Source organism: Dromiciops gliroides, chromosome 5 (assembly GCF_019393635.1).
Source record: "Dromiciops gliroides isolate mDroGli1 chromosome 5, mDroGli1.pri, whole genome shotgun sequence".
In the NCBI taxonomy this organism is placed as follows: domain Eukaryota; kingdom Metazoa; phylum Chordata; class Mammalia; order Microbiotheria; family Microbiotheriidae; genus Dromiciops; species Dromiciops gliroides.
In genome coordinates, this window is record NC_057865.1 from 164,838,808 (window position 1) to 164,860,763 (window position 21,956).

Consider the following 21,956-nt stretch of genomic DNA (forward strand, 5'->3'; position numbering starts at 1 on the left):
GAACTGGAAGGGGCCTAAGGATTAGGTGGTTGAGTCCCCTCCTTTTGTAACTAAGGAGGGGAACAGAAACCCAAAGAGATGCAAGGCTTTTGCTCACAGCCAGTCAGCAGCAAAGCTGGGACCAGAGCTTAAATTTCCACACCTGAGGTCAATGCTTTCTCTACTTGAGACTGATAAAGTTCCTATCTTTCTTAATATATTTTTCCTATGTAGCACAGTACTTTTAAGGTGAAATCGTTTTTAACCAGTTCTTTAAAGAATTTTTCACTTTTCCAAAGCTATTAAGAACCTTCCAGTGCTAAAATTGCTTTTAATGGCATCACTAAAAATGACCTTTTCTATCCAACACACAATTTAGAAGGAATTGAGTGTGGAATAAAATAACAAGAATAAGTAAAGAAATGAGTCTGGATGACCTGTGTTCAATTAGGTTGTCTGTTTATCCTGTCTGAGCCTCAAAATGGACTCCACCCAGTCCCTCTTTGCTCGAAATCTATGACTCTATAAATAACCAAGGGAAGAGGAAGGGAATAAGCATTTAATAAGCACTTACCATGTGCCAGACACTGCGCTAACTGCTTTACAAATATTATCTCAATCGATCCAAGGGAATGCTTATTAAATGCTTATTAGTTCTAATAGAATCTTGTAGGTCTGACTTGTAGGCATCCATTCACATACTTGTTTATAGACATTGCCTCAAGTCAGTATATGACGCTGCTCAAGATATACTCATACTTATTTAAAATTAAATGTACAAAGGTGCGTTGAAGGTAAAGCCACCAGCTCTCAATCAAGCTCTGAGTTTCACTTCCTGGGAACAGAACTAACAATCTACCAGAAAATGACTTACGGGGCAGCTAGGTGGCGCAGTGGATAAAGCACTGACCCTGGATTCACGAGTATCTGAGTTCAAATCCTGCCTCAGACACTTGACACTTACTAGCTGTGTGACCCTGGGCAAGTCACTTAACCCCCATTGCCCCGCAAAAAAAAGAAAAAGAAAAAGAAAAAGAAAATGACTTACATTGTTTGAACTCTGAGGTGTGACTTTCTTCATTATGACCCCAAATGTCACCCAGTCCATTTCTTCCAATTTTTCACTTGCCAACTTGTTCTTGAGCTGAGATAGTCTGATCAGTTTCCGGCCAGCCATTTTCCTGTCCATTTCTGTGGAGGACACTCGGGGCCGCCTGTGTTGCAAATCACAAACAATCGACCTGATTCATTTAGCCCTTACTGAGTATAAAGTAAATAAGTGGCACTATCCCAAATTGTATTTTGTGAAAATACTCCTCAAATATTGGTAGAGAAGTTGCCTAGGGTTCCTAAAGTTATGTCCACAAAGAACAAACTTGGGCAATTCCAACCAAGCTGAGAAAGCTTAAGGAACAAGCTGGGCAATGAGTTGTATATCATCAAAGGATTAGTCTGTCTAATTTCTGAAAAGCTTAGCAGTAAGTGGACCTCCACAAGATGCTTTTTTCCAGTCACAGCAGCTCATAAACCTCATACACTAGGGCATACAGGGCTTGGATTTATTGTCAAAGAAGTAGTATTCACACAGGAAATCACATGTCCTTGAGGTATATATACTGGAGAAGGGGCTCTTAACTTTTTTTGTGTCATGGACCCCTTTGGCAGTCTCAGAAAGGTTTTTTTTGTTTCTTTGCTTTTTTTTTGCAGGGCAATGAGGGTTAAGTGACTTGCCCAGGGTCACACAGTTAGCAAGTGTCAAGTCTCTGAGGCCAAATTTGAACTCAGGTCCTCTTGAATCCAGGACTAGTGCTTTATTCACTGTGCCACCTAGCTGCCCCCAGAACAATGTTTTTAAATACATAAAATACATAGGATTACAAAGGAGATCAATTATATTGAAGGAATTATTAAAACAGTAAGAAAAAAAATTCATGGACCTCAGGTTAAGAACCTTGGCACTAGAGTGATGATAGATAGAGAGGAAAAAACTAATACTGTCCCCACTTAGCAAAGAGGCTGAGTGTCTAGTGTGGAGGATCCAGATGGCAAGTGCTAAGAGTTACATTGTAAAGTAGGGTTAATGGGTTGGTTGGTTAGTTTTGTTGAACTACTCTTTCCCTCCTTCTTTTTTCCCTATCCCTTCCCTCTCTTCTCCTTCCTTCCTTCTTCTCACCTTCCTTTCTCTTTTAAAAAAATTATTTGTTACAAGAGACAACTCACTGGAGAGGGGAAGGGGAAGGGATATATTTGGAAATAAAGTTGATAGAAAAAAGTTGTTTTTTTTTAATGTGAATATAACTGGTTATAGAACTGAGGCCACTGTAGGAAGCAAGGAAACACAATTTCTGGTTATTATATCAAATATCAATCTCAATCACTTATGAGTTTGAAACAACCCCTTCTGCTTTTGTTACAGTTATCAGTGCCGATCAGTGAATACTTTATTTAAATTTCAACAAATGTGAGTGAATATCATGAGTCTTATTTCTCCTGATACTTTTCCTGTTCATTGTATTTTTTTTTTTTGCCTAGTATGTAAAAGACACAAATATCCTTCAAAAGAGTACTACCGGGGGGCGGCTAGGTGGCGCAGTAGATAAAGCACCGGCCCTGGATTCAGGAGTACCTGAGTTCAAATTCAGCCTCAGACATTTGACACTTACTAGCTGTGTGACCCTGGGCAAATCACTTAACCCCCATTGCCCCGCGCAAAAAAAATAAATAAATTTTAAAAAAGTGTACTACCAATGGTACTTAAATTAGCAACCTGGGAAATTGTCATAGAAAAATCAGCTTCCACCCCATCTTTGGCCATAATATGTCCTTTAGAGTTGGAATTATCATTTTTTTGTCTTTATATCCCCAGGGTATAACACAGTGTCTACACTTAAGTAGGAGGAGACATCTAGTGGTATCAATATGAACTGAAACCATTACATAGTTAACTAACCTTAACCTGAGTCCAGTAAATTTTTCCACTGAAACAGTTTGAGCAGCTCCATATGAAGTTCCAGATGTCCCTAAATTCAAGGTTCCAGTCCCTCCACTGGGCTTGTTTCCAGTAGTAGACCGGAGGGGCTGGGAATATGAATTTGGTAATGATCCTGAAAGAGGACTCTTGAGCTCTAAAGAATTAACAACAATAAAAAGGATACTTTAAACACTCATAGGGATAAATTTTATTATAAAGTAGAAAAGATCAAATTTTGTCCAAATAATTAATCAATAAGTCTCTAACATCTCTAAACAGAAAAGCTCTACAATGTGATTTCCAGTCCCTTCTCTAGAATATTATTGAGATTACATTTACGAAGGTGCCACTGAGGGCAAAGCGTTGGATAAAGTACCATGGAGGGGATGTGACCTTTCTTCAGAAACAACAAATGGAGATTCACTAGAATTTACAAGTCAAACCTATTAATAGGGAGGGACAAAGTATCTTGTTATGGGACTTAGTTGTATTAAATGTTGCTTGAATTAAATAGAAATTTCAGCTGGTGCTGTGTTTCTTAATGGGTTTTGACCCGTATGCCAATCTATGCTCTTTTGTATACAGCAATTTTATTATGACAGCAATAATTCACATTCACATAGGGCTTTAAGGTTTAAAGAGCGCCACCTTCTCAATAATTCTGAGGTAGGTAGCACAAATGCTATGACTCTCGATTTTACAGATAAGGAAATTAAAGCAGAGAAAAGATAAGTAACTTACCTATGGCCATACAGCTACTAAGTGTGGCAGACAGAATTCAAACCCAGGTGATATCACTAAGTCCAGGACTGGGGGTGGCTAGGTGGCGCAGTGGATAGAGCACCAGCCCTGGAGTCAGGAGTACCTGAGTTCAAATCCGGCCTCAGACACTTAACACTTACTAGCTGTGTGACCCTGGGCAAGTCACTTAACCCCAATTGCCTCACTTAAAAAAAATTAAAAATAAAAATAAAAAATAAGTCCAGGACTCTCTCTACTACAACCCAGTGAGGCTCAGAGAGGTTGGGGAGACTCAGCTGGAAAATAAAGAGGTCAGAATTTGAACCTTAGGTTCAGTGCTCTTTCCCATTGCAGCTGCTACAAGATGAAACTTGGACTATCTTGACTTCATCCAAAACTCTTAACTACTTTAATAATTTTTGCTTTAGTTGTATAAATTCAGTTTATATATTTGCAAATGTACTAAAGACCAACCCTAATACACAACTTATCCAGAAGAGTAGGCTTCTAGACCATTATTTAACACCTACTTCTTGCCTAAAGCTGTGGAAAATGAAAATTAATATAACACATAGTCCCTCTATTCAGAGACACTACTGTATGACTGAAGACACAAGAAACCTATTTACATAAAATAAGGAGATAATGATAAAAGGTAAGTAAGTACCAAAGTTAGTGTTAGAAACAATAAAGCAATCAGAGGTCAGAAGAAAAAGAAATCCATGCGTCCTAGAGCACTATACCTGCAGGTAAAACCTTTGGCTTCTGGGCTACTTGCTTGGGTTTGGGCAGAGCAGGGACATCAAGCTGGGCAGAAAAAATAGATGACTCCTGAATCTTCTGAACTTTCTTCTCCTTAAGAGGGAGGAGCGAAAGCTTACCTAGTTTATCAAAAGTAGAGGAAAATAATAAAGCATCAGAAGAGTCATCAAGGTCTGTTCTGGCACATGTCTGCCAACGAGTGACATTAATTTCTTGACAATGGATATATGCATATTCATAGACCTAGGAAAGCACTGGTCTTATTACCAGAGGATTTCTGGGAAGGCTTCGGGCTTGCAGACTTCCCAATTGCAGTCATTTTGAGCTGTTCTTGTAATGTCTTCATCTGCTCTTGCAATTTCTTTAATTCATCTAGTATAGAAAATATACTTGTTTCAGAATCAAGCTGGAAAAGAAGGTAAAACATGCTGAAGTAATACTGGAAATTCCATTGAATCCTGAGAATTTCAACACAGAATTAGAGGCCTAGAATCCATGGCCATACTGGCCATTCAAAAAAGCCCCACAGGGAAGTGGTCTCAAAGTTCAATAGAAACTGGAGGCCACTAAACCATACATAAGGATCCCTGCAGACCACCTGTATGGACTTAAAAAACCACATATTAACATTACCTATATTCAGAACCTATATTGAATTGCTTTCCATCTTAGGTGGGGGGGGTGGATAGAGAAAGGGAAGAAGAAAAATTTGGAACTCAAAATCTTATTAAAAATGAATGTTGGGCAGCAAGGTGGCACAGTGGATAAAGCACCAGCCCTGGATTCAGGAGGACTTGAGTTCAAATTCAGCCTCAAATGCTTGACACTTACTAGCTAGCTGTATGAGCCTGGGGAAGTCACTTAATCCTCACTGCCCCACAAAAAAAAAAAAGAAAGAAAGAAAGAAAGAAAGAAAAAAAGAATGTTGAAAACTGTCTTTACTTGTAATTGGAAAAAAATAAAATACTATTTACATGAGAAAACCACATTACCTATGTTCAACTGTATTTTTGTTTTGTTAAATATTCCCCAATTGAATTTTTTTTCTTTCTTTCTTTTTTTTTTTTGGTGGGGCAATGGGGGTTAAGTGACTTGCCCAGGGTCACACAGCTGGTAAGTGTCAAGCATCTGAGGCCGGATTTGAACTCAGGTACTCTTGTATCCAGGGTCGGTGCTTTACCCACTGTGCCACCTAGCTGTCCCTCCCCAGTTGAATTTTAATCTGATTCCAGAATGGCCCTGTGTTTGATACCAGTGGGTTAAACTTTTCTTTTTTACACATACAAAAAACAATCTCATACCTGGGCTGGACACAGATGGGAGTTTGTACTAAAAAACAATTATAGATAAGAATCTGTAGTTAATAGTACTATTAGTTCTTTTTGCAAGTACCAAAGAATTTAAATACTGATGAAATATTTATCTCAAAAACTTGATGCCTTATATGTAACAAATGCCAAATCCTACAGTAGTAGAAACAGCAAACCGAGGTACTGATTTAAGCTCAAATGTATGATTAGAGAACACTCCAAACCTGCGTGCACATACTTCTCAAAACTGATCCTTACATAAAAGCTGATAGGGATTTAGAGTCAGTGCTGTGCTGCCCTGGTGTATCTCATACTATATTCAATATAACTCAAACAGCAAGCCTTCACTAATGATGTACTCTATCACTAGGTATTCAAAGAAAAAAAAATGCCACAGTCCCTGACACCAAGGCTCATATGTTACAGTACAGGAGGAGAAATAAGGCTGTACAGAACAAGTACAAGGCCCATTTTTTGGAGAAGAGTGCTGAGAGCAAGTAGCTGGGAGGAACAGGAGGGGCTTCACACAGAAGGCGCTGCTTGAGTTGAATTTAGAAGGAAACAAGAGCTTCTGGGTATGAAGGGGCAGTCTATGTAAAAGTGTGGCATGCATGAGTGCCGGTAAGGAGGATGACTTGGTTGGACTATAGAGTCTGGCAAGATGGATAATGTATCATGATTGGAAATGTAGGATGGAACCAAGCTGTGAAGAATTTTTGAAGATAAACAAGAAGAGCTTATCTTTCACCCTACAAGGCAAAAGGGAGCCAGTGAAGTGTATTGAGGAGGGGAAAAACATGAACACACCTGCACTTTAGGAAAGTCACTTTGGCAGGTATGTGGAGGATGGATTGGAGAGGGGAATGACTTGAGGCAGGAAACTAATCACAAGGTTAATGCATTAAGTCCAACTGAGAATCAGAAGTAGAAAGGAGGGTAGACAGAAGTGAAAGGTGGGAAAGACGTTGTAGAGGCAGAATCAACAAAACCTAGCAATTTACTGGATATGTGGGGAGAGGTGATATGAAGAGCTGAGGATGCCTCAAAGGTTGTGGACTTGTGTGACTAGAGAAATGGTAATGCCTTTGACAAATATAGGGAAAGTGAGAAGAGCAGTGGGTATTAGGGGAAAATAAATGCTAGAAAAATGAAAAGTGCTATGAGCATTCAATTCATTCTAAGACATTTTTGCTGACAATTGTGAGAATATTAATATATCTCTGTGTACTGTTATACTATTTTTTTAGTCCTCATGATTGATGTTTAAACTCAGCTATAACCGTGTAAGAGGTTGGTTTGCTGAAAAATGCCAAACTTAATGGCCTTCATTTAAATTTGTCTTTAACTTAATAATTAATTTGTTACATAACAGTGAACGTTAACAATTAGTGTTGGGCACCTTGCAGTTCCTGGTGCATTTTCTCTTGACCAGGAGCTGGTGGAGGTATGGGACTTAATCGTGGTGACTGTGCTGTGTCCTGAGCTTCTTCATTCTCCTCATCTGTCAGGTCATTGACGTCTCCAAAAAGAGTGGCCACATTTTCCTTTTGCTCTCCAGATTCCACCTCCAGAAGCTCATCAATCTCTTCTTTGTAAGATGCACCGTCACTATCGGCATCAAAGAGTTCATCAAATTCATCAGGCTCTCTGGCTTCCTCTGTCAAGAAGCCAGTCTGCTCTGAATTATATTCTAAAGCGGATTCATTTTCCTCCAGTAGCTCAGTAAGTAGAGCCAGGTCACACTCTTCCTCTAGAAAAGAAAGGAAACAAAACAGGGGCAAACCTGAGGGAAACTCTTCTTTAGAAGAGATTGGCAAAGCAATCAAAATGTTAATGTCAGTCTTGAGAATGTTTTTTGAAATGATGACCTTTATAATTTCACCCACATTTGGGCATTATCTCTCCCTTAGCAGCTAACTCTCAAGGATGTTGTGAGGATAAAATGAGATATCTGCAAAGCGCTTAGCACAATGACTAGCACATAGTGGCTGCTGGATTGCTGCTAGTTGTTATTATTACTCATGTCCCTTTTACTACTTTCTGCGGCTACAAACTGAGAGGATATAAGCATTTAGCTCAGATCACTATATTCAGAATCCTGCAAAAGGCTCTCATGAAAATTAAACAGCAATGAAAGAAAAATCCCAGAATTTGTTAAACATATGGAAATATAATTAGAGGTGCCTTCTTTATAGCACAAAAGAAGGGACTGAGCATTTATATAGCACCTATTATATGCCTGGCCTGTGCTAAGAAATATTACCTCATCTGATCCTTGCAACAACCCTGAAAGATAGGTGTTATTACCCTCATTTTACAGTGAAAGAAACTGAGGCAAACAGGGGTTAAGTGACTTGGGTAGGGTCACACAGCTAGTAAATGCCTGAGACCAGATTTGAACTCATTTTCTATAATCAAGGCACACTCTAGCCACTGGCTGGCTACCAGCTGCCTCAAAGGCAGGAACTGTCTTGACTCTGTATTTGTATCCCCAGTGGCTAATACTTATTTTGTTGCCATTCTTCCAGTCGTGTCTGACTCTTTACGATCCCATTTGGGGTGTGCTTGGCAAAGACACTGGAATGGTTTGCCATTTCATTTTCTAGCTCCTATTACAGATGAGGAAACTGAGGCAAGCAGGGTTGAGTAACTTGTCCAGGGTCACACAGCTACTAAGTGTCTGAGGCCAGATTTGAACTGAGAAGATGAGTCAAGATTCCTGACTTAAGGCCTGGCACTCTAGCCACTGTGCCACCTAGCTAGCTGCTCCTAGTACATAGTAGGTGCTTAATAAATGCTTTTTTTTTTTAAGTGAGGCAATTGGGGTTAAGTGACTTGCCCAGGGTCACACAGCTAGTAAGTGTTAAGTGTCTCAGGCCGGATTTGAACTCAGGTACTCCTGAATCCAGGGCCAGTGCTCTATCCACTGCACCACCTAGCTGCCCCAAATGCTTTTTGATTGACAAGCATTTAGGGGCTTGAGTGACAGTTTTGCCTGCATTCAGACTCTAAGATCAATTCTAATCACAGAAAAATTTTGTTAGCATATTTCCTGCTGCCAAATCTTCTTAATTAATCATTTCATTATTAATTTAACTCAGGTTAAATTCTCCTAAGTACATCAAAGTTTTGCTTAAACATATTTTCCCTTGTTTCATTACTTCACATCTATTCCTGTAAAATAGTGAATAAAGAAAAGGAATATGGAGATTTAAGTCAGAACTAGAATAAAAATATCACACTAATCCAACATCAAATACACATATAAGAAGATAACCTACAAGGTCAGATGCAGAAGATACACCTGGTTTTTAAAAGGTGACATTCAGACTATTAAAGTTACATCTTTATTGAAAAGATTATTAAGATATTTCAACATCTAGGGGCGGCTAAGTGGCGCAGTGGATAGAGCACTGGCCCTGGAGTCAGGAGTACCTGAGTTCAAATCCGGCCTCAGACACTTAACACTTCCTAGCTGTGTGACCCTGGGCAAGTCACTTAACCCCAATTGCCTCACTAAAAAAAAAAAAAAAAAAAAAAAGATATTTCAACATCTAGCAATTAGTAACAGAAATTCAACAGATTTAGCAAACTAGGAGATAGTTTTCCTTATAAAAGAATGAAACAAAGGGTCATTACTTGGACTGACTTACCATCCATGTCAAGAGCGCGGCTGATATGGGAACTTCAACGACCACAAGGGAAATTCTGTGACAAAAACATAGGTATTAGATAGGTCTGATGGTAGCAAGAACGGCTATTCTATTGCTGGGATCCTAGGCTCTGATAGGTGAACTTCAGCATTATCTGGATGAGGATGGAATCACTAAGCCACTCTCAAATCAAGTATACTCCTCCCTCTCCCTTTCCAAGTTCCCCCAAATGCTTTGTCTTCCAGCATTTGAATATAAGTAAAATCCTTAAGGCTCAGGGATTGTTTTGCAAGCTTCCATTTAAGTTCCCAGAGCTTTTAACTCTAAGCAACTTTTCTGGCCTAATCTGAATGAGTGAATAAAAAAATCACTTATTAGCCACTTAACAGGTAATAGTCCTTGCCTGCAAGAAGGTAACATTCCCATAGGGGAAGACAAAGCAGGGAGGTGAGTGGTAGCCTGGTAAAGGAACTCTGATCTGGGAAGTCACAAGGATACTGACTTGATCCACTGGGTAATCAACGGACATGTCTTTTCCAGATTCAGTGGTACTGTGGCTTAAGATTAATGTATCCAGGGGCAGCTAGATGGCGCAGTGGATAGAGCACTGGCCCTGGAGTCAGGAGTACCTGAGTTCAAATCCGGCCTCAGACACTTAACACTTCCTAGCTGTGTGACCCTGGGCAAGTCACTTAACCCCAACTGCCTCACTGAAAAAAAAAAAAAGAAAGAAGAAGATTAATGTATCCAGAAAACAGAGGGTAACTAGGGTGGGGATAGAGGAAAGGATGAGAGGGAAAGGATGAGACGGTACACAAAGGGAAACTATGATCAGGAACTTGGGGGCCAAATAGATATGGAGGGCCAGTTAGGTTTACACATGCTCAGTCACCAATCGAGGTATCTAGGTCACAGGGAGGGAGCTCTAAAGATGAGGTAGTTTCACATTATTCCCCTTCATGTACTATATATTTCAGTCATATTAGTTTTTTCCCATCCCTCCCCAGTAACTATCTTCCCCATCTCTCCAGCCTTTTGTGGGAGGCTGAACTTGAGAAGGCAATCAACAATTAGGGTCACTACTTCCTTTCTTCTTCCTCTCTTAATTCTACATAGTCCCTCTTCCAACCTCATCCTTCAACTAAAGCCATTTTCTTTCAAGTTACTAATGATCTTTTTATTGCCAAACCAAAGGCCTTTTCTCAGTCCTCATCCTTCTTGACCTCTGTAAGCTTTGACCCTAAGATTACCCATTTCTTCTCGATCCTCTCCCATCTCTAGGTTTTGAGGATACTACTGTCTCCTGGCTTTCCTCCTACCTACCTACCTGACTTATTCTCAGTCTCCTTTGCTGGATCTTCACCTGTGTCATTCCCATTAACTGTGGGTGTCCTACAAAGCTCTATCCTCAACCCTTTTCTCCCTCTATGTTATTTCATTTGGTGATTTCACTAACTCCCATTGATTCAATTATCATCTCTATATTGGTCATTCTCACATCTACTTATCCAGGCCCAACCTTTCTCCTGCCCTCTAGTCTTGTATCTCAAATAGGATGTCCTACAGGCAGCTTAAACTTAACTTGTTCAAGATGGAATTTATTTCTTCCCCTTCTTGTTGAGGGTATCGCTTTCCTCCCAGTCACCCAGGCTTGCAATCTACTTGTCATCCTAAAACCTTCACCCTCTCTCAGCTCCCCTCCCCCCATATCCAATCTGTTGCTAAATCCTACTGATTCTGCCTTCACAACTTCTCTTATGTAAGTCCCCTTCTCTTATCTGACATGATAGTACCTTCTTATGGTCCTTATCACTTCATATCTGGATTTTTTTGTTACTCTTTTAAAAATTTTACTATATTTTCTTCCCCCCCCATTACATGTTAAAACCAGTTTTAACGGTTTGGGTTTTTTTAAGTTCTGAGTTCCAAATTCTATCCCTCCCTCTCTCCTCTTCCCTATCCCTGAGACAGTAAGCAATCAGATCTAAGTTAGATACATGTAATCATGTAAAACATTGGTTTAGGCTCAGCTCAGGTGCTGCTGAGTATTCTCCCCTCCTCAAATCTTCCTGGTACATTTTGTCTGGATCTCTTTCAACACTACATATGCCCTCCATGTATTATGCTTATTTGTGTAAATGTTGCACCTCCTTCTTCCTCCTCTCCACTCCTTGAAGGTAGGAACTGTGTTTTATCTTTGTGCTCCAAAGCCTAGGACAGTGTCACACACATAGTATAGACCAGACACTAAATATGTTAGCTGAATTGAATCTCATTCTGCTTAAACTCACTGAAAGACTTCCCCCCTCCCCACATTCAAATCCTTACTAGTCTTTAAATTATTCTGCAAAAAATCAACTTGAATATATAGATATTGTTCATTTGATATTGGGATTCAAGCAATGATACTTTTTGTTAGGATCACTTAATGGGTCCTTACAATCTATATTGAAATACATCAGCCATTACAACCTGTTGGCCCCTACAGAGCCATTAACTCATTTTGATCACTCCACTGAAACAGATTAGGTTTCTAGGGTGTGTACATTACTTTTAGCAGTTTATAATCTCAATTTATTACTCTCTTAGTCACTTCTGGACTTAGACACTGTGTGTTAGTGACCAAAGTCAGTTAGTCAACAAGCATTTATTAAGCACCTACTATGTACCAGGCACCTTGCTTAATGTCGAGGATACAAAGAAAGGCAAAACCCAATCCTTGCTCTCATTGAACTCAGACTAAAGGAAGGGACAACATGCAAACAACTATGGACAAAGGAGATATAAACAAAACATACTGGAGATTAATCTTAGTGGGGAGGCATTAAGATTAAGAAGGCCTGGGAGAGGCTTCTGGCAGAAGATGGGACTTTAGTTGAGTCTTTAAGGAAGGTAGGGAAGCCTAGAGCAGGAACAGCAAGGAGACCAATGACACTGGACCTCAGGGTACTTGGAGAGAAGGTGTAAGAAGAGGGTAAACATAGGAAGGGGTCAGGTGTGAAGGGCTTTAAAAGCCAAACAGTGAATTTTCTTTCCCATCCTGGAGGTAACAGAAACCAATAGAATTTACTGAGTAGAGGGGCCATGGGGTGGGGGTGACATCATGCAACTTGTGCTCTAAAGGAACATAAATCTGACATGTGGATTGGAGTGGGGATAGACTTAAAGCAAGGAGACCAAGCAGTGGGCTATTTTAATAGTGTAGGTGTGAGGGGAGGAGTCTGTACTGGGTTGGTGGCAGTGTCAGAAAGAGAAAGGCATATATGAGAGATGTTATGAAGGTAAAGTTGACAAGCCTTGGCAACTGATTGGATATGGCTGGAGAGTTGACAATGAGGATTCCCACATGACAAATAGGTTGCAAGCCTGGATGACTGGAGAGATGGTGGTGCCCTCAACAGTAATAAGGGAGCTAGGAAGAAGGGAGAGCCTGATGGCTGGGGAAGAAGATAGATAATAAGTTTAGTTTGGGGTTTCAGATGACTATAGGACACCCAATTCAAGATGTCTGATAGACACTTGGAAAAATACAAGATTGGAGGTCAGGGGAGAGGTTGGGGCTGGATAAGCAGATCTGAGAATGATTAGTATAGAGATGATAATTGAATCAAGGGGAGCTGGTGAGATCACCAAATGAAACCGTACAGAGGGAGAAGAGGAGGTCCAGCACAGAAAGCTTTGTAGGACACTCACAGTTAATGGGAATGATGTGGATGAAGACCCAGCAAAAGAGACTGAAGAGTAGTCAAGGAAAACCAGGAGAGAGTAGTTATCATGAAAACCTAGAGAAAATATCAAGGAGAAGAGGGTTGATCTATAGTGTTTGAGACTAAAGAAAGAATGAAGACTGAGAAAAGGCTATTTGATTTGGCAATAAAAATATTGTTAGTAACTTGGAATAGAACAGTTCCAGTTAAATGATGAGCCTGAAAGCCAGACATAGAGTTAATGAGAGAGTGGGAGGAAAAGAATTTGAGGAAGAGTTTAGGAGCAGTCAGAACTGGTATAGATAACCTCATTATTACATGTACTTTCCTCTATGACTTTGAAGCTGTATTTTAACCATGATCCAGACAGACTTTGACGTCTTTCCTGGAAAGTAATTACTTTTGTTTATGTTATTAATTCTCCCTCTCTCTCTCTTTTTTTTTGGTGGGGCAATGAGGGTTAAGTGACTTGTCCAGGGTCACACAGCTAGTAAGTGTCAAGTGTCTGAGGCCAGATTTGAACTTAGGTCCTCCTGAATCCAGGGCTGGTGATTTATGTTATTAATTCTAACATTTTAGTTTGTTATGTCTACCCTTACCCCTAAAGGTATGTTATCCAACATCTGCAATTTTCTATCGAATGGTCCCCCGTGACATTTTAAAGTCAAATTATGTCAAATCTGGAGGAGGTAAGCATTCGTGAAAAGTTTCTTTTAAAAAGGAAAAGTCGCTAACCAGACTGCTTGTACAAGAACATAATCTCATTTTATTCACTGTCTGAGCTGAAAAATATCTGGTTCCAAGCTTGCTGAAATTCCAGTTCATTCATTCAGCAGAAAAGGTTGGCTTTAGCCTAATCAGAATTTAGACATAGTATCAGACAACTATCCCAGACTCAGAACCTACAGTGCGTGGATTTAGAGTTAAAGGACCTGGGTTCAAATCCTGTCTCTGCCACTGTGTCACCTAAAATCCTTGATTTCACCTCCCTGGGTCTCCGTTTCCGCATCTGGAAAACAGAGGGCTTTGTCTTTAAATCCTCAATTCCTGCTCCTAGCAGATAATAACGCCCTGAAGACGTTAATGAGAACACCCTTGCTTCCATTCTTAGACCCCAGGCTGCTGCTCCCCAGGGACGGACGCAGAACCCTCCAAACCGGGTGCAGGAGCCTCCCCAGCTCGCCTCGGGCCCCCTCCCCTGCCTCCCTCCACTACCCACTCACCTACGTTAGCTCCGAGCCGCCAGCCCCTCAACTAAGGAACTCCCTGAGTTCCCCGCCAAAATTTTAATCATGCCCCGCCCCTGCTTTTGACGGGCGGGTTTGCGGCCACTCTGTGAACTGAAATGATTGGCTGGGGCGCCGTCGTGCGTGGTGATGTCAGAGGAAGGAGCTGTAGGCCATCATTCTTCTCGACCCCGGCCCCCGTAGGGGAAGCTGCGATAGGACCGTCTCCCGGTGAAGGGCGGGACTTCCGGGCGTGTCCCTACCTTCGGCTCGGTGAGGAGGGGTGGGGTTTCCATTTCGGTCTCTCTTGGTACGCCGACTATAGTCTATTATTCCTCGCGGTGGGCGGAAGCTGGTTGTTGCTTCCCGGATTCACCCAGCCACCCACCCACTCTATAGATACCTCACCTCTCGCTAGAGTGTTGTCTCAATTTCTCCTTCTGGGCAGTGGGGCCGCAGGCTAGCAGCTGCTAAAAATGTGGTCGTGGGGGTCTAGAGGCCAAGGCACCTGGGGAGACCAGAGTTAGGTCAGGGATGCTTGACCTGGGATCCCTGAATTTTTTTTTTAACATTTCAGTAACTTTAAATATAGTTAGTTTCCTTTGTAATCCTACGGATTTTATTTTGTGTATTTAAAAACATGACTGTGGGAAGGCGTCCATAGAGGGGCTTCCCCAGGCTTGCCAGAGGGCTGGGGTCCCGCACACACACACACACACACACACAAAGGTTTAGAAAGATACGAAGACACCGAAGTCCAGATGACATGTCCAAGGTAACCACCAGGTAGACATTGAGCCTGGATTAGCTCCTCTGACCCCGGTGTCTTCTTTTTTACAGCTTCCTCTACTCCCTAGCCCCTCCACCACTTCTCTGAGGGGCCTGTCCCTGGCCCTCTTGTTATCTCTGTATCCTTTCTTCCTTGGCAGTTGCAATCACTTTCACAGAATCTCCAGAGATTGTCATAAGGGTAATGGTAGCTAGCATTTACATAGCGGTTTTTTTTGTTTTTTGGTTTTTTTGCGGGGCAATGGGGGTTAAGTGACTTGCCCAGGGTCACACAGCTAGTAAGTGTCAAGTGTCTGAGGCTGGATTTGAACTCAGGTACTCCTGAATCCAGGGTCGGTGCTTTATCCACTGTGCTATCTAGCCGCCCCCTACATAGCGTTTTAAAGTTAGCAGAGTGCTTTGTAAATACCTCATTGGATCTGGAAGGGGAGGGGAGGAGTGCTATTATTATCCCCATTTTACAGGTGAGATAATGGAGGCAGACGGTTTCACATATGCTCCAGCTTCACCCAGATAGTGAGGCTGAATTTGTCATCACCAAGTCCAACCCCGTTGTTGGAGGAAACTGAAATACAGGTTGATTAAGTGATTTATTTGTTCAAGGTCACAAAGGTAATATGTATGGCAGACGGGTTTTGAACCCAGGTTTTTCCTTTCCTCCCCCCCCCCCTTGTAAAATAAAAAGAGATTTATTAGGAGAGAGAAATATGGTGGGGAACAGATCACCTTGGTAACTGTCCCCAGAACCCAGGTTTTTCTGACTCCTAAGTCCAGTGCCCTAGCAACTACATCATACTGCTTTTCAAATACCAGCTCTGTGAATGTGACTATAGAAATACCACATATGTGTCTCCAGGCTAGATCGCTCTTCTGAGCTCCAGACTCTATGTCGCACCTCTCTAACTACAAGAAATTTCCCAAGTGTTATATCTAACTAGCATTTCAAACTGAATATGTATCCTGCTACTTTTCTGATTCTGTTAGTGATACCTCACCTGGTTTTCCAATTCTGCAGTCTCCCAAACCACTATTCCAGGCAATTTATTTAATTCTCATGACCTATTCACCTCCTTTCTTCTTTAGCCTCACATAGAAATGTTCATATTCTCAATCTGGCCATCATCACTCACAGAGATTCTGATTTCATGTCCAAGAACTACTATGAGTTTCCTTTGTCTGATCATCATCTTTAACTTCCCATTTCTCCTTATGCCTCATTTCTCCTAAACTTTATCCTTTTCATTATGACCTCTAGTCTTTCCATCTCTTAGTACTATCCTAAGACATCACCCCTGTTTGCTTAAAATATTGAACTAGTTCAACTCTACACTGTCTTCTAATCTTGAGTCCCTTGCTTTCCTGTCCTATCACTGAACTCCAGTATATTATAGCTGCACCATCTGGCTCCTTTACTCCTATTTAGGTGCTTTTTAAAAAATTTTTTTTTTTTTTTTGGTGAGGCAATTGGGGTTAAGTGACTTGCCCAGGGTCACACAGCTAGTAAGTGTCAAGTGTCTGAGGCCAGATTTGAACTCAAGTCCTCCTGACTCCAGGGCTGGTGCTCTATCCAATGCACCACCTAGCTGCCCCCCTATTTAGGTGCTTTTGAATGGGACTGAAGGAAATAGCAAAACAGTGCTGAATGGCTCCACTATAAACATGCTAGCAAACCTCGTCACTGGGTACATTTTCACACCAGTGCTATCTCCATCCCTTGCAGCCTCCTCCTCCAATTGTTGAGTTCCTTCATAGAAACTCCATCGGAATAAATGCCTATAAACCATTCATTCTCACTTCTAACCCAGCTGAGCTCCTGAGTCACCCTGCTTTATGGGCGCCTTCCCTCCTTACCTCTGCAACTCTCCCCACTTTTAGGTCCATTTTATGTGTCTTTCCCTATTAGAATGGATACTGCTTGAAGGCAGGGACTATCTTTCTGCTTGTATTGGTACCCCAATGCTTAGCACAATGCCTAGGACATAGTAACCATCTAATAGATACTTTATTTAAGCAAATCTCAACTACAGCACTCACTACAGGAAGGTAATCCTGCTATTCAGTCCTAAATAATTCCTTGTTCCACTAGGCACAGCAGCTATTTCAGGCCTTTTCCTCTTTCTTAAAGCCTCCAGTGACACTCCTTCCACCCACCTTCTCAAATGATTCATACTTCATCAAAAAATTAAGGCCATTCACCTAGAGTTCCCTCTTTCTTTTTCATATTATATCCTTCTTTCCCCCACCACTATTTCTTCTTTTACTCTAGTCTCTGATGATGAGGTAGCCCTTCTGTTTGCCAAGGCCAATCCTTTTTCATGTACTCTTAAATATATATATATATATATATATATATATATATATAAATTTATTTTAACATTCTTTTAAAAAATATTAATTCCAAATTCTCTCCCCACCACCCCTCCCCTACCTACTGATAAGGTAAGCAATATAATATCAATTGTATTTGTGAAATCATACAAATATATTTACATATTAGCTATATTGTAAAAAAAAAAGACAAGAAAAATGGAGAAAATTATACTTCAATTTGTATTCATCAGTTCTCAGTTTTCTCCCTGGAGATGAATAATATTTTTCTTCACGAGTCCTTTAGAAGTCTTTTGGGTCATTGGATCAAACAGAGTAGCAAATTTTTTCACACTTATTCATCATTACAACATTGCTGTTACAGTATACAATGATCTTCTGGTTCTGCTCACTTCACTTTGCATCAGTTCATAAAGGTGAGGTGGTACCTCAGAATCATTTTAATTTGCATTTCTCTAATCAATAGTGATTTAGAGCATTTTTTGTTACTATAGATAGCTTTGATTTCAACCATTTATCAATTGGGGAATAGCTTGTATTTTTATAAATGTGGTTCAGATTCCTATAATAATTGAGAAAGGAGGCCTTTTTCAGAGAAACTTACTATAAAATTTTTGATATAACTTCCTTGTCTATGGCACCGCAAAATGTAGTTTCCCTTATTATCTCTTTTAATTAAATCTGTTTTTGCTTTTGCTTTGTCTGAGGTCATGATTGCTACCCCTGCCTTTTTTGTTTCAGTTGAAGCAGAATAAATTCTGTTCCAACCCTTATTTTAACTCTGTGCATCTTTGTTTAATTTGTATCTAAGTTTAATTTACATTTTTAATATTTTCTCCATAACTTTCTTAAATTTTAGACAATCAACAAAAAGATAAATCAAACCAGACTTTATAGTATTTGCCAATTTCCAAAATGTAAATAACTCACACTGAAAAGTTGTGAAAAATTGGTTCTCAAGGGCAAGTATGAATTGCTTCCAACACACCACTGGAGTCGCTGCATACACACACATTGTATGTCTTCTTTTTTATTTTTTTATTTTTGCGAGGCAACAGGGGTTAAGTGATTTGCCCAGGGTCACACAGCAAGTGTCAAGTGTCTGAGGCCCGATCCGAACTCAGGTCATACTGAATCCAGGGCCGGTGCTTCATCCACTGAGCCACCTAGCTGCCCCCTTTTGTATCTCTTCTTCTTCTTCTTCTCCTTCTTCTTCTCCTTCTTCTTCTTCTTCTTCTTCTTCTTCTTCTTCTTCTTCTTCTTCTTCTTCTTCTTCTTCCTTTTTTTTTTTTTTTTTTGTGTGTGTGTGTGGAGCAATTGGGGTTAAGCGACTTACCCAGGGTCACACAGCTAGTAAGTATTAAGTGTCTGAGATCAGATTTGAACTCAGGTCCTCCTGAATCCAGGACCGGTGCTCTATCCACTTCACCACCTAGCTGCCCCTGTATCTCTTCTAAACAAGATATTTTTTGGATTCTGCTATCCATGAGCTCATCCCATTCACATTCACGGTTATGATTGTTAATGGTGTATTTCCCTTGATTTCATTTTCTTCTGTTGATTCTTCTCTTTCTATCTTGTCCCTCCTCAAAAGTCTGTTTTGCACCTGACCACTGCCTCCCTTAATCTCCTCTACCTTTTATTATTTCTTCCCCCTCTTCCTATACCTCTTATTTCCTTCTGTTTTCCTGTTGGGTAAGATAGATTTTTATATCCAACTGAGTGTGTGTGTGTATTATTCTTCCCTCTTTGAACCAATTCCAATCAGTGAGATCCAACCATTCCTCACTAACCCTTTCCATTTTCCTATCCATTGTAAAAGTTCTTCCTTCTGTGCCTCTTTCATGTGAGATAATTTTACCCATTGTGCCTCTCTTCCCCCTTCTCGCAGTGCATCCCTTTCTCTCTTCATTTTTTTAAGATCATCTCAACATAATTTTTTTATACTCAGTGTCTTCTGTCTGTGTAGACTGCTTTGAAATGCTCTAATAATGCTAAAGTTCTTAGGAGTTATAATGTATCGCCCTCCTCTATAGGAATGTAAACAGTTTGAGTCCCTTATGATTTCTCTTTCATGTTTACTTTTTTATGCTTATCTTGACTTGTGTTTAGATGTCAGCTTTTCTATTCAGCTTTGATCTTTTAATAAGGGATACTTGAAAGTCATCTATTTCATTAAGTATCCATTTATACTCAGTTTTGCAAGGTAGGTTATTCCTGATTATAATGCTAGCTCCTTTGTCTTCTAGAACATCATATTCCAAGACCTCCACTTCTTTACTGTTGAAGCTGCGAAATCCCATCCCCTCCTGTCTTCTCTAGGAAATTAGCCCCACCATTTTTACTTTCTTTCTAATCTTCAGTCTTTTCCTGCATGCTGGTTCCTTCCCTACTACCTACAAAAATTCCCAAGTATCCCTCATCCTTAAGAAACCCTCCCTGGATCCTACCTGCCAAATACCGTCCAGTATCCCTCCTTTCTTTCTCAGCTAAACTCCCTGAAATCGTCTTTCATCTTCTCCCCACTGACTCCACACAGCTGCTACTATCACCTTAGGGTTTGCTTCTGTCTACACTATCTTGTATTTGTTTATTTATATGTGTTGTCTTCTTCAGTAGAAGTTCCTTGAGGTCAGGGACAATTTTAGTTTTTCCTTTGTATACCTAGCACTTGGCATAGTGATTGGCACTATTAATTGCTTAATAAATGCTGCTTGTTTTTAAAATTTTTCATTTAAGAAGTCTTTTCTCTGTGCCCCACCTCAATTAAAAACTAAACTCCTTGTAACAAATATACTTTGTCAAGGAAAACAAACCCCCAAATTATCCATGTCTAAAAATGTATGCAGGGTCACACAGCTAGTAAGTGTTAAGTGTCTGAGGCCGGATTTGAACTCAGGTACTCCCGACTCCAGGGCTGGTGCTTTTATCCACTGCACCACCTAGCTGCCCTATCATCTCTTTATGAAGAGGTGAAAAACATGTTTCATCATTGGTCCTCTGGAATTTTGGTTGGTCATTGCATTGATCAGCCATTCTATAATTCAGAATGTTTTCCAGTTTTTTTGCCACTACAAAAAAAAAAGATGCTATGAATATTTTATAGTTATGTCTTTTTCCTCTCAGATCTCTTTGGGGTATAAGTATTGAAGAGGTATCATTGAATCAGAGGGTTACAATTTAATGACCTTTGGGGAATAGTTCTAAAATTGCTTTCCAGGATGACTAGACTAATTCACAGATCCACCATGTACATTAATGTGCTTGTTTTTCCCATAGCCCCTCCAAAATTTATCATTTTTCATTTTTGCCAATATGATGGCTATGAGGGGGGGATCTGAGTTGCTTTAATTTGTATTTCTTATTTATCAGTGATTTGAAGCATTTTTTTAATTTGGCTATTAATAGTTTGTAACTGCTTGTTCATATCCAATTAACTTTATTAGAGAATGACTTTTCTTCTTATAAATTTAAATTATTCCCTTTTATATCTTGGAAATAAAACCTTTATCAGAGAAATTTTCTACAAAGATTTTTCTCCCAGTTAATTCTTTCCTGTCTAATTTTAGCTGCATTGATTTTGTTGGTACAAAATCTTTCAACTGTGATCAAAATTGCCCTTTTTAACTTCTGTGATCCTCTTTCATGAGCTCTTCCCTTAGTGATAGATTTGAAATCTCTTCCTTTTCTCTAAATCATTTATTATGTGACCTTTTTATACATAAGTAATATATCCACTTGGAACTGAGATATAAGGTATATATTCTATATTGTATACATAGTGTGAGATGTTGATCAAAATCTAATTTCTGCCAGATTGTCTTTCAGTTTTTCCAGAAATTTTTGTCAAGTAGTGAGTCTTTACCCAGTAGCTGGGGTTTGGGGGTTTATCATGTACTAGGTTACTAGATTCATTTGCCTTTTTTTTTTAAACTATTCTGCTCTATTGATCAACTTTACCAGTACCATATTGGTTTTGGGGTGGTTTTTTTTGGTGAGGCAATTAGGGTTAAGTGACTTGTCCAGGCTCACACAGCTAGTAAGTAGCAAGTGTCTGAGGTCTGATTTGAACTCAGGTCCTCCTGACTCCAGGGCCAATGCTCTATCCACCATCCCGCTTTGTAGTACAGTTTGAGTTCTGGTACTCTTGGGCCTCCTTCCCAATTTTTCCATTATTTCACATGAGATTCTAGATCTTTTGTTTCTCTACATGAATTTCATTATTATTTTTCTATTTCTATAAAGTAATCTTTTGGAAGTTTGATAATAAATGTTTATTGACTGACTGAAATGGTAGACATGATTTGAACCTAGATCTAACTCCAAAGCCAGTGCATTCATTCCGTTGTACCAGGTCACCTAAAGATAGATTTGCAAGGCAGCTACATAGAGATTATAAAACTTTGGGAGTAGATGAGACCATCAAGAGACACAGTATAGATAGAGAAAAGGACAGAACCATGGGGGAATACATTGCGAATACATTGGGG

At 40.0% G+C, this 21,956-nt stretch overlaps 1 protein-coding gene across 1 annotated transcript in view; it reads right to left on the minus strand.

Annotated features, from left to right (window-relative positions):
- Positions 1–14,369, minus strand: part of MCM10 (minichromosome maintenance 10 replication initiation factor) — a 49,212-nt gene extending 34,843 nt beyond the window's left edge. Inside the window, exons 1-7 of the mRNA XM_043967303.1 lie at positions 14,347–14,369; positions 9,417–9,471; positions 7,163–7,513; positions 4,721–4,825; positions 4,435–4,572; positions 2,930–3,104; positions 1,028–1,193 (exon numbers count right to left, since the gene is read on the minus strand). Of these exons, the coding sequence (XP_043823238.1) occupies positions 1,028–1,193; positions 2,930–3,104; positions 4,435–4,572; positions 4,721–4,825; positions 7,163–7,513; positions 9,417–9,423 (942 nt within the window). The 5' untranslated portion in view covers positions 9,424–9,471; positions 14,347–14,369. The remainder of the gene's footprint in view (positions 1–1,027; positions 1,194–2,929; positions 3,105–4,434; positions 4,573–4,720; positions 4,826–7,162; positions 7,514–9,416; positions 9,472–14,346) is intronic.
- Positions 14,370–21,956: the final 7,587 nt, after the last annotated feature.